This window comes from Pygoscelis adeliae, unplaced genomic scaffold (genome assembly GCF_000699105.1).
Source record: "Pygoscelis adeliae isolate BGI_AS28 unplaced genomic scaffold, ASM69910v1 Scaffold85, whole genome shotgun sequence".
NCBI classification, from domain to species: Eukaryota; Metazoa; Chordata; class Aves; order Sphenisciformes; family Spheniscidae; genus Pygoscelis; species Pygoscelis adeliae.
The window spans coordinates 4,983,798-4,997,431 of NW_008824900.1; the positions used below are offsets into that span (position 1 = coordinate 4,983,798).

At 39.7% G+C, this 13,634-nt stretch overlaps 1 protein-coding gene across 1 annotated transcript in view; it reads right to left on the bottom strand.

Moving 5' to 3' along the window:
• The window catches only part of LOC103917624, a 114,715-nt gene extending 103,281 nt beyond the window's left edge, over window positions 1-11,434 (bottom strand). Inside the window, exons 1-7 of the mRNA XM_009324811.1 lie at window positions 11,380-11,434; window positions 8,111-8,161; window positions 6,127-6,287; window positions 4,535-4,605; window positions 2,384-2,549; window positions 1,267-1,404; window positions 222-411 (exon numbers count right to left, since the gene is read on the bottom strand). Of these exons, the coding sequence (XP_009323086.1) occupies window positions 222-411; window positions 1,267-1,404; window positions 2,384-2,549; window positions 4,535-4,605; window positions 6,127-6,287; window positions 8,111-8,161; window positions 11,380-11,434 (832 nt within the window). The remainder of the gene's footprint in view (window positions 1-221; window positions 412-1,266; window positions 1,405-2,383; window positions 2,550-4,534; window positions 4,606-6,126; window positions 6,288-8,110; window positions 8,162-11,379) is intronic.
• Window positions 11,435-13,634: the final 2,200 nt, after the last annotated feature.

The following is a 13,634-nucleotide window of genomic DNA, read 5'->3' on the forward strand; positions in this document are numbered from 1 at the left end:
TCTATCACTTCTGGAGACCCACCCAGCTTCCAGTTATAGCAGGCCCTGACTCACAAAGAAAGGACAGCTCTCAGTAGCCCAGCCTGTAAAAACATCCAGTTTCACATAGTTTAATGCATGAAAGGAAATATCAGGTGCAAAGAGTTCTCACAGGCAAGATGCAGTCCCAAGATTTTTGTAGGAAATAAATTTACTTTATTTTAGCAGAAACATCATGTTACCTTTTTTGTACAGTGTCTCTGTTTCCACTTGAAAGAGTTTCAGCGAAGACCGTGTCTGCGTCTTTGCCCCACTGCCCTTCCAAGAGAACGGTGTAACAAGGTTGGACTCAGTACATTTGGCCTCTGCCAGGACTCTATCCTTAACGGTCTGAACACATTCCAGCTGGGAGGACAGGATCTGCTGCTCAGACTGAGAAGAACAGATACTTCAGGTAAAGTCCTGATGACCTATGTCAGCCTGCCCAATCCTTTCTCTCCCAACTTCATGGAGGGTTCCAGTTCTGTGATACAGTGTGAAGTCTTGTCCAGACCTTTAACAGCCCCCAGCCTGTGGAGGTTAATACGCTCTTTATTTTCAGTCTAGTTTTTCCATCACTGAAATGCAACTGCTACTAACTTTCAGTGTCAAATGGTGCCAATTCATTTCAGCTTACAAAGCATCAGTGTTAAGCAGATCTTTTTGGTCAGGAGAGTTGAGAAAAGCAAAAGGCTGGTAAATTATGACTAGCTAATACAATACAAGAAACAAGTAATATTCACCTAATAGAAACAGCACAAGATACAACCATTGACTGTATTTGCCATGAACAGTGGAAAGCTGTAAGTTTCGCTTTTAGGGAAGCTTCTATCTTTCCAAAGTTTTCTGCAAATAACTTCCTTTGCACAACGTATTTTTCTTATCCACATCTCTACTTTCAGTTTACCACTATAACATATTTTAATGACAGAGGTTAATCCAGGCGCCTAACAACCTCCTGCATTTATACTATAATGCTCATCAACTACAATGCAAATTTGCATTAAAAACAAATTCTGTGAATAATAGGCATTACAAGGACAATAATATTCATCATTTCTTTGCTAAGAATTCAAGTTTGGGCACACACACACAAATATAATTGAGCATAAATGACTATACAAAAATATTTTCATTTAAATTATGAAAAATGTTCCTACCTGACGTGAATTGGAAACCTGGTACTCAGACTCTTCAAAGAAATTAAAAGGCCCTGTGGAAGAATCAGTGTCATTCCCCAACACTTACCGACATATGAGGAAGAGCATCAGACTGCACAGAAGTAAAACCAGAATACCGATGAGAGCAGAGGTTTAAGTCCCTTGTCTTGACAAGAATAGGACCTTTTCGCTGATACCTAGTTGGGCATATTCCCAGAACATCCACCTAGCAAGAAACATACAGTGTTGAATCACACATGCACACATACTATACAAGCAGGCATTATGGGCTATTACAATTAATTTTAATAATTGCTTTGTTGTAATAACAATGCAACAGAGACCTAAATTCTCCCTTGCAAGACACTGGCTTTGCCACAAAAGCCATGGAAAGGCAAATAATTTTAAAGACCTTGGACAAACTTTATAATATTCAGAGTTTCTTGATTTGTTTAACTTCACTGTGTTATTCTGAATCAGATCATTTACAGATGTATGCTTTTTCATTTAAGATTTTGTGGGTTTGCAGGGAAGCATTCATTCAGAAAAGCAATTCTATTCAGAATAAATGTAATTACCTATGGGCATCCCAAGCCTTATTGCAGAACATCTGTTTAAGCACTGATATGTAGCAATAGCATGAGAATGAGGTAGTGCACATCATGCTGAAGGTCAATCTAGAGACTGCTCTTCACAACAGAAGAAGTGCAGCCATTGAGGTATCTCAGCTGCACTCATGCAAACACATGGGCGACAGTGGGGTACTCTGGACTAAATAATAGTAACACAGCAAAACTTGAGCTTAAGTATTAAAAAATAAATAAATGCAAAGAGCTCTGAGAAGCCTGATCTTAAAGCCTCCTGAAATTAATGAAAAAAGTCATGATGAATAATCATGAATAATGAATATTGTATTTTCCCCAGAGAACAGGTAAAGCACAAGCCCTGGTGTTACAACTCCTCAGAGAATTCTGCAATACACAGCTTTTCCTCAGATAACAAGGTAGTGGATTCCAACCCTCAACAAGAATGCAAGTTATAGATAATTTCATAACACTCACTACCAAAAGCAATCAGATGACCACCACTGGCTGTTGACCAGTCACCAAGTGGCAAAAACCTTTAGTTATTTAAAAAGGGAATAGACTTAACATGCACCAAGGGCTAACAGCCACCCTAGAGCATGACTCTACCAATGGTCTCACCTCTTCAATGACTGCACTAGCAGTGGATGCTTGGGACGTCTGCAGGACACTGAGAATGCCTCGCTTTATGTTCAGTGCCCAGGTCTGTTCACTCCTCACAGGACAGAGCTTCAGAACTTTCCCATCATGGAAAGAAAAATGAAGAGGATGCTGTTCTAGTATTTCCCTGCAATAAAACAGTTTATAGTTTCTTGCTTTAAACAGTGGCTGCAAGTCAGTTTATGAGATAAGACTCAGATTTTCTGAACAGAGCTGTTCCTCCATAATCGATCTGTCTTGTTCTGTATCTCCATTCTTTACAGCAAGCCTCTATTCTTCATGAATTCTCCCTGACCCTAAGAGCCCTTAAAATAAAAACCAAACCAAACCAAAAACTACCAAGGTAATCACAGCATCTTCGACATAACCGTAACACGTAATAAAGCCAACTCCTGGTAAATTCTTTACAAGTAATTACACTTAATGGCAACGATTCTTGTTTAATGTAAGAGAGAAATTCCATTTTATGATTCTGGAGACCTTTAGCATTGGTAAGCATGTCTCAATTGCAAAGTAACTGCATGTACTCTTTATCATTCCTCTTCAGATACACACAGATAGTTACACATAACTATCCCAAAGTTATCCCCCAGTCTCTGTTGTCAGTTCACTCCCTGATTGCTTTTGCTATCCTGGATTGAGAGTACAGTGTTTTCTACTTTTGCAAGAGATCACTTTTTAACATTGATTTTTCAGTCCTAATATAACGTACTTTACTCATGTATTTCCCCTCTAATGGGGAAAAATAAGCAATCCAAAGGAAGAATTCTACAGTAGCCTAATGGTCAGCTCCCATACAGGGAGATGCACAGTTCTTCTGCACATTAACTGTGGAACTAATTGTTCATCTCATCAACCGGGTCACAAAGACAACGTAAGAGAAAAAACTTTTACTGCACAAACACCTGGATAAAGTCTTTCCAGGAGACGAGACTGTGCACATGGGATAAGGGTTTCTGAACTCCTAGGCAACTGTGGTTGCTTTTGCTACTATCTGTGGAAATTACATGCATGTTCAGAGGACAAGCTAGACCACTGTATATTCACAATAGGCTGAGACAAATGCTAATAAGGTTCACTCGTCTGAATAATTATTTTCAATAGCCAAGTTTCACTGAATGCTTTTTTTGCTACCTCTATTTTTTGGCTTCTCTGCAAAGAACAAGACACAACTGCTCTTACCTTTATGAAAATCCTACAAATAACTTCACAAAAGAAGATGTGCCTATACTCTGATTTGAACTCTGATACCACTACCTGTACTGTGGAACACAAAGCTCTTCCTGACAAATATAAAAAGCAATGCATTTACTCCAAACTTGCTCTTTTTGACCCTTTGAATTGAGTCAATTATCTCAGTTCTCAGTGTTGTTTAAAGGCTGAGAATCCAAGTGGCAGGACAAAGAAGAAGATTATAAGGCTGAGTTTAATCAGACAACAGAACTGCTTTTTTTTGACAACACAAGAAGCATCAGCTCTCTGGGAAAATACCAGACCTCCACAGTTTGAAGAGACCTTTTTGTATAGGCATCTTCACTAGAGTCTTGTCTTCCCTCACCTTTGCAAGTCAGAGGGAAACACACTGACATATGTTAGGAATGCGCTACTAAAAACAAAAACATAAAAGGAAGAAAATGATATTAGACAAATGCAATTTAAATAGCCTGGAAGAAAAAACCCAACGTTTTGCATCGTGAGAACCCTCCAAGCCAAGAACTTCTGAAATGTACTTGAAAACTGAAGAGTCTGTACAAGTAGCAATTGCAACTCAGAGAACTAGTGAGCGATCCATACACACTGCTAGCCAGCTAGAGGCCTGATAATTTGTACCCAGAATAATTTTAATTGTCTACTCTCCAAATATTTCTACATAGAAAAGGATGAAAATCAGGTTTAAAAAAAAACTTTTTGGACCAAACGCCTCACATTTTGCTGATGGTGCTCATATCTTGATCCTTGCTTTTTCAAAAAAAAAAAAAAAGAACAACAAAACAAAACACCAATTAAAACTAAACAGAGTATGAAACAGAGCGAACAATGTCAAGTGAAGCTGCTGCTAAGCCACATAAGTTCAAAAAAACAAGCACTAGACCAGATGAGAAGTTTTTCTACCTTAGACTGTCCATTTCCTTCAGAAGCTCCTCTCTGGATGCAAGACTTCTCTTAAGCTGTACATCTTGCACCTAGGAGCAAAGATTATAGACCAACAAATATCATTGTCAATAAGAACTTGTGGACTTTGTCACATAAGGATATCTACATAGAATATCACAGACTATCAAAAAAGGCTCAGAGTTGCAAGCAACACAACCACAATAGCCACATCTTCAGGTCGCCTATCTGAGATTGTTTACCAGAAATTCCTTCTACAAAGAACTTTCACTCACTATTAAATACATTTTATACAGCACTATTATATCACTTTCATTTTCAAGCCAGAAACAATCACCTACTCTGGGGTAAAGTAGGAGCCTGGATAAACATAAGTCCTTTCTACCCAAGTTGAGAAGCAAAATTACTACCCATCTCAGTTGACTCTTGAGACTATACCTGGTAAAGTTCTCAGTATTCAGCCGCCATTTCATAGCTTACTTTTACTGAATTCAGAGGAGAAAATGCAAACTTAAGTTCATTATGGAATTTCCTAAAGTACTTGCAATTTGGCTGGTTGTGGTAAAGAAGAACTGCTCTCAAATGGTAGATCAAAAATGGTGGCTCTCAGCCCCATTTTAAGTACAGCATAGATTGCAACTGTTAGCAATTTTTTTTTCTTAATATCTTCTACTTTTTATTTTTTATAAAGACAAACATTCAATTACATATTGTTTTGCACATCTTAGGAGGCCTCAAATTAAGATAAAGAGCTAGAGGTTGGAGAATCCAGCCACTAATATTGTAAGGCAGAAGAGAGTGATTCAATCTGAAGACAGTACCCAAATTCTCATTTTTCATGTAAAATCACGGGACCACTGGCCAGTTAATTTTATCCATATGGCCATGTGGATAAAAGCACAGGGATAACTATCCTGTTCTTCGTTGGCCTCATGTATATGTGTATATAGTACACACATGTCAACCCCCTGCAGAAACCATGAATTATCCCCTCTGTTAACCTGAAGGAAAATCAAGGCAGATGAGAGAAGTTTATTTTCCATGCTCCCCCTGCTAAGCACTGTAGTTCTCAAACTGGCCTACCGCAGGGCTCACCCCAGGAAGAAGTCTGTAATTTGAAACTGGTCTGTTCCTCCGGTCACTGAGAGAGAGATCTCCTGTAGAGATCAATGGAGTGTTACAAGACTGAATTTTACACTGTGCTAGGAACGGCACCAATCCAGCACATCCTACAAGTTTCTTTAAAACGCTTGCTATTTTTAAATTACTGCTACAGATATGAAAGTGCTTAAAAATAAAGCAAGTTCCTTTCAAAGGGACTAGCTTCACCTCCGGTTCTGCACTTCATGTGACAAAACAGTGAAACTGTCATGCCATTTAAGAAAGAAAACAATGATTTATCTGCCCTTTGAAACTGGCAAATACTTAATTTGAACCCGTGCCACATCAAAGCAATTCTGCCACTTTGAGACCCAGAATTGAACTGCCTTTAATTACAAGAAAAACAAAGGTTTTAAATGTAGCAGTAATCCCAAAGATACAGTTCCACATTAGCTCATCCCAATCACTCCGATGATTATGACAATACTCACTTTCAAAACCATCTGGCAATTCCCCAATACCTCAATGATCACTGTGCTCTCCAGAGAGATGCCACTGCTTTTGTAAATACTTCCCTGCAGGAATGTGCTGGTGACTGTTGAATACCTGTAGCTGTATCTAGCTCTTTTGGGGAAGTACGATGCACTATGTCCTAGGAAACAAACAAAAAACACCTTTTTTTTAATCTATTAGGCTTCCCCCTCCCCCTATTTTTTTTTCTACTTTTTAATCTTTTGGCCACCGAAATCAGCTAAACAAGGGGCTGGATATTCAGAATGTTCCCTTGCCACCTGGACTTAAAATTGAAAGAACTGGGTTTCTGAAAGCACCCTGCATGCTAGCAATAGCTCCTGTATAGAAGGTGAAAAGAATTCCCCTCTCTCCTATGCACATAACCTCACAATTTCCATCAAGGCAGGAATTTAATTTCCAAGAGCAGAAAAGGAATGCAATGTATTTACAGCATGATGCTTTCGACACCTTTCAGAGAGCATCAAAGCAGGACCTTTGTAACAGCAAGATGAAAACAATCTGCTGATGCATTCAGTGCTTTTCATGCCCATGCTGTGGCTACACATATGCAGACAAACTAAATGACGTGGTTTTTAAGTAAAGAATTTTGGTTCTGAAAGCCGGCCCGAAAAGATCCAGGCTGAGGAAAAGAAAGCATGGGAAGATAAGGATTATTTGGTATTTGTATGAAGATATTGTAATGACCTGGCAAGTGTCTATGGGTAGCACTGTCTTCTAGTGAATATAATGTCAGACACTCTCATGTGTGCTACATGGTCTCTCTATTCCTCTAACCAAAGGAGATTCTCTTCTAGACCAGGTGGTAAGAATTAACCCTGAAACGATGAGAAGACCAGAGTCATAATACCTTCAATGCCATACATTTTGGTGGCTGTGGTGTGTGAGATTGTAACGAATACGGTATCCCTAAAAGATAAGACATCATGGTACAGCCTTAACTGGGACCACTGAAGTGCAGAAGAGGGAAAATTCAAAGAAAATACTCTCCCTTCCCTCAGACGAAGAAGACAACACCTGGGAAAAATGACCACTGTGGCTCCCATAATGGAGAGCTTCTTTTTCTCTGCCTCACAGCAGCACTGCAACACTTGAGCACTTTCATAGAATCATAGAATCATTAAGGTTGGAAAGACCTCTAAGATCATCGAGTCCAACCGTCAACCCAACACCACCATGTCCACTAAACCATGTCCCTAAGCGCCTCATCTACACGTCTTTTAAATACTTCCAGGGATGGTGACTCAACCACTTCCCTGTTCCAATGTTTAACCATGCTTTCAGTAAAGAAATTTTTCCTCATGTCCTTTCAATGACAAAGCCACAGAGAGATGAAGTAATATTGAACAAATGAAGGGTCTCTGAGCCGCACTGTCTGAGGAGGTAGCTAAGGGGCCAGGGCAAGATCTCCTTGGGAGCAGAACATCCATGTGCTCCCCTTGCTGTTACACTGTAAAGCACTTTTGCACATTCAAGTACCTGCTGGCAATGTAAATGAGAAGCTACACCTCAAACCATTCAACCAACCCTTTCCAGGTCAGTTCAGTATCCTGTCTTCCTGTCTGTTCCTCCTTTACAGGATAGAAGTTTTGTGCCTGCTCACTGAAGAAGTCTTTCTTCATGCCTGTTTCAGTATGAAAGGAGCTAACACTGGGTACTGCTAGAAAAACCACTCATACATGGATGGGTTTTGTCCTGCACTGGTTTAGTAGTTTGCTTAGCTCTAATGTCTATGAGTTTTCTGAGTTCACAGAATGCGAACTTTAGGCAGGTCTGGGCCTGGTAAAGCTTAGTGCAACTTCTCCGCTACATCCATGAATGCCGATCACTCAGACATAAGTATCATTCTTCTAAGAACACAACATCCCTGCGGAAGAGAACAAGTTTTCAAATCCCTCGCTCCTTATCACATACAAGGCCTCAGTACAGTCTTGGTTTACTCACCTACACACTCCGCAAAACAGGAAGCTCCGTAACTTAAACCCTCCAAGGATCCTGCAATGACAGGTAAGATAATAGAAAAACACTGAAAATTTGTGTGCAGCTCAGGACAGACCTGCTGCTTTTCAATTACAATGAAATAATTGAAACCAAAGCATGATCCTCAAAAGAAAAAAAAAAAAAAAAATCCATGAGAGTTTTGCTACCAAGTATACAGGGACAAGACTTAGCTCTTGCCCCTTTCCACACATCTATACCACACAAGCTCGTACATAAAGGAATGACATGCCTCAGTGTATTTACTGAGGTAGGTATGGAAATGCAACAATACCATGGATTACCAAGCAAATTTAAAAAAGGGGTTCTTAATCCAAGAAAGAAATACACATTTTATACACCACACTTCTTCACATCCATAGGCTTTCAACTTTATTGCAGCTAGGGAAAATTTCTACTTAGCTAAGATTTTTATTGCACATGGCCATTCAAGAATCATAAGTATCATTTAAAGCAGAACAAGAGCAAACTTTACCACCCAAGAAAAACTTTTCCAGCACCAGCACACTAAGGAACCCTTAAACATCACAACTCAAGGGTGGCAGTTGTTTAAGACGTCCTTTAACACTGGAGAGCCTGTTCTCCAGCATGACTTTCATTCAGACTTTGCCTGGGAGGGCAGCGAATTCAAGCTGATGCAGAACACACTTACACCACACAGATGGAATTGCTTTAGATTTGCGTTGGCATGAACAGGGGAAACAGTCAGGGCTGCTACGTACAGAGCCTCCATTCCTTCTCCTCACTCTGTGCGCACACATCTGCACAGTAAACTAGTAAGACTCTCACTCTAATGCTCTGACATTGAATGACCTTAAATAAGCCTGGCAGAGTTACATTCATCAGTTACTGCAAGCACTGGTAGACAACATAAAAGTCCATGATGAACTGGAAGAAAAATTCTGTTTTCACAGAGAAGTAAAGCAACAGGGAAATCTTTAGGGTATCTATTTCCTGTGCATCACTGTGATTGCCTCTACAAGCACGATGACTGGGCACTAAAAGGGCTAGACTGATATAAATCATGCTCCAGCACATGAAGCAAAATCATTGCGGACTGCTTTCACCCCTGGCAAATACACAGGTACTATGTTGAAGACTGGCCTAATGGTCCCGATCTCTTGAGAACTTCCGTGACAAACTTGAGCTGAATTACAGGAATTTTGAGAGAGAAGCCCCATGATGGACACGTGAGACACATTTTCCAGGACCTGATCCTGCACTGCTAACACTCCCCAGCGCTCAACTCAGCAAGTTACCCCAAGCCCTAGATATTGATAGGAACATGCACATGGCAAAATCAGTCAGATCCCAGCTGCTCATATGCACTGCAGTGATATACAAGGAACAGCCAAAAGCAAATACATGATCCTGCTGCACTTCAATACATGGCACTTGTATGTACCATAGTGAAAGAAAATGCTACTTTTACTAATAAATCATGTATTACATTAAAAACATTCAGCCCTAACTTGCCATTATTGATAAATCTTTCTTAAAAATAACTCCCACAAGAAGTTCAATAGTAAGTATAATCGCCCCCAACCTCTATGCTATACTGTATGCTAATGAACCTCCCTGTTAAGCCGAAACTAACATCCCTGCGTTGCTCAGCTTTGTCTCCCACTGGAGTCAGAAGTTTAAAGAGCCTCTTTATTCTGGTTCTCTGCTTTTGGATGTTTTATATATGCTATATGCCTGAAGAAAATGCTCTTGTCAAACTACAACATTTAAAAATCCACATTTGTATTATTTATTGGAACCATATTTTCCCTTCTCTTAATCCTTTTTTTTGAAATGTCAAAGTTATTGGCAGGAGGAAAGAAGGGAATTCACTGGTTTTGGAACAAAAATAAGAAAGTGTTTGTTTCTTCAGCACCCACTCAAGCTTATACACGTTTTTATTCCCAAGTTAAAATTTAAGTTTCTGGAGACTAGAATTACATTTTTCTTGAAAAGGTCTTTCCCCAAAATTTATATTTTCCTCCCAACAAATGCTCCTTTTTATTTTGCAGAACTAATTTTCTTTATGGAACTTCAGATTTTACCTTTAAAAAGCATGAATAATATGTTATTTTCAAGCAAACTTGGTCCTAGTGCTACAGTTATCTGCAAAACTAGAAAACCTTCTAGCATAGAGAGACCAGGTCATGTAACATATGAGAATTATCACTCAACTATTAATTTTTATAAATATACCTATCTATACATAAAACATATGCATTAACTTTAGCATTCCAAACACACTGCATTTGGAGAGAAAGAAATACACTTCCCAGTCTCCTTGGGGGAAAAAAAATCATCCCTAAGTATCTAGTGGGTCAGGTAAGAAAAGGGCTATCTACCTCACCCTCTTCTTTTAAACAGTGGAAAAAGGTAGTGTTAAGTTAATGGCTTTTAATGAAGAAATCAGCACAAATTATTCAAGAACCTTGAAATAAATATGGTAAGACAAACTTGGAAAATTAATCTCTGTTATGTAGCATCAGATTTTTAAGACGTTGCGCATGCCTCCCCAGGACCATATTTAAGAGCGCTTTCAGCTCCTGTGTGGATACCTGAATGCTGTGCTCAGAATTTTTAAACGTGCTTATCACAGACAGATAGTGTGGTAGGCTGAGCACCCTGGACAATCGGGCACTTTGTTAACTTTGTTAAGGTGCCTAAATTTAGAGTTTCTGCTCTTGTTCTTTTTATATTTTAAATTTTCTTCCATAATTTATTTTGGTTCTAAAACCAGCATGCACTTCTCTCTCTTCAGTTGGCAAGAGTAACAAAGCACCACATCATTGACATTTCATGACCTATTCACACTTTTCAGAATCCTTCATCTGCCAAATACCGAAGTGAGCACAATTTTAGAACATGATACTAACATGTTATTTTCAGGTGAGATAACGAATTGACTAGCACAGTCTCACTGTTTCTGTTGCTTTCCCTAGTAATGCTGAAGGAAGATGCACTAGTTAACTGCACTCCTTTATAGGTAGGGTGCCCTCCCACCTGCCCAGTACCACCCGGAGAGCTCAGTAAAGCGAATTGCTACACTACACTGAAAATCAAGACAACGCTGCTACAAGAATTACTGCAAACCTACAAGTTGTAACATAATTTACAGCATCTCAGAAGTTTTGCTAGTGAGATCATTCCTTAGCAGAAATATTTTGCATTGAGAGGGATCAATCTTAGCAGAGGAAAAAGTTTCTTCTACTTACTCCCTGAAGCTCCTGCCACAACAGCACAGAGTAAAATGATGGCGTGCAGCCCCATGGCCATTGAAATCACCTCCTCAGCCCAGAAGTTAACAAAACCACATCAGTTCTCTCAAAGGCATCTCTGAGAAAGGCAGTGAAAGAAGATTTCCTTCACAAAGCAGGAGCTCACTATTTCAACTCCCCTCTTCCAGCCAGAGGAGGGGCTCTGGCAGGGCAGCCTGCAGAGGGGAGGGTGCGCGTGTGTAGTAAGGGGGAGAGACACACACAAACATCTCATCCAGTCTCTAACAGCATTTCAGCCTTCTTGCAAAAAAAGAGAGAGAAGTTAACCTACTAGAAATTCCACAAAACTGCAAGGAAAAGAAATTAAGTATACGGCATCACAACATAGCAAATGCTCAGAACAATCCCACGCAGCAAGTTTAAAATAAATTTTTTAAGAAATTTTTTAAAAATCACCCTAGCAATCATTCCCTGATGATTAATCAATCAAAAAGCAATAGGATGAAAGCAAAAGCTTTGGTGCTGAAGGCAAGGTGTTTCCATTGGGAGCAAGCAAGTTCACGGGAGGCAGCTCATCCCTTCAGCCAAAGTCCCAAACCTAAGCTGGATGAAATTGTGAGTAAATAATACACCAAACAGCGAAACTACAGTCCTTCTGGTAGCAATCAGGTTTTTACAACACATCAGACATAGGTCTTCCAGGGTTCACTGAACTTGTGATGAAGACCTTCCACTCCTGCTTGAGGGAGATTCACCATCTACCTCCTGTTCTACTGACTCATTCTTCTAGAACTGGGGTTCTCGTCATATGCCTTCCCTGGCAGCCTATGGCCATGTTTACTCTTCACACGTAACAGGATCAATGATCGCTTACGCCACAGAGGCATTGTCAAAACTCAGTTACGTTTGCACGCCAAGACCTTCTGAAGGAAGCTGCTGTGGACAGGCAAAGATTTATTTTCTCCTGCTGCCATGTCTTAACCTGCTGTAAGCCTCTCTGGTTTACCCTGAGCTACTGTTTACTTCAAACCAGGTTCACAAGTAGAAATCATAAATACCAATCCCAGTCACCAGTACTACTCTCCCCCACTAAGCTGGTGTTGTCACAGCCTCTTGCCTGAACTTACTTTCTCCATCAGGTAACATTTGCTCAGTTCAAAATGCTTACAGATTTTACTTAAAGGGAAAGCAACTTCTCACATGTGCTTTGCGTAGATCAATGATCAAAGAAGATGAGAGAGAACAAGTCAAGTCTGAAGAGTTAACGAAATATTCCATGACGAACGCTGGGCCCCTCTATCAAAATCCCAGATCTACCAAATGCCAAACTGGGGGACAGCTCAGGTCTGAAACAGAATTAAAAAAAAAAATCTTACAGATTTCATACAGTGGCTTGGATTTCCTATGATCAACCCAAAGTGGTAACTGAGAAAGCTGCCTTCCGTCTCCACTGTGATCTTTCAGATTATTCTAATTTCGAAACTGCTTCAGAGATTTCACTGTGGAAATCTTACGACTTGCTGGGTTTGCCATTTTTATTCTGCTGAGTTACTTAGTCCTGTATTCGTTCTAATTTTTCATTTTAGGATTACAGCTCATCTGGGCATAGTACATGCTCCATACGTTATCCTGCAGTCATTTAGCTTTTGGTCTACTATCAGCAATATGGATAGAAGCAGGTAAGTGAATAGCTGGGCATGAATAGAATAACATGATGAATTTACCAGAAAATTGCTACATTGCGACAATTCTTTTCTTGAATCACTACTATCGCCCTTTCTCCACAGTAGTCTGACTTTTAACTGTTCATATAGTAAGATTTTTCAACATATTTCACATAGCTGTTGCAAAATAACTTAAAAGCATAAAACATACTGAAGTCAGTGGGAATATCAAAATTGGAACTAGAGGGAATTTCTGCCTTGTCATGACTCTCCTAAGAACTACATAGCCCAAGAGCAACAAGTTACAAGCAGTGTTTGTGTGCTGAGCATTTGTAGCCCTACCCTCATATTAAGGACAACATTTGTAATCCACTGGAGAGGCCAACATAAGCTCCTTTTTAAATGAATTTGACACTTTATAGTAAGTTTTCCACTTAGTTTATGTTAACCTCATCTATGGCACCGATGTCCAGGGTCAGCAGAGTACATAAATAGGTGCTTAATTTGAAGCACAAGCACACCCCAAAACTAAGCATGTGCTCAAATCTAAATGCTTTATTGGAACAGGCCGTTTTATTAGTCATTTCA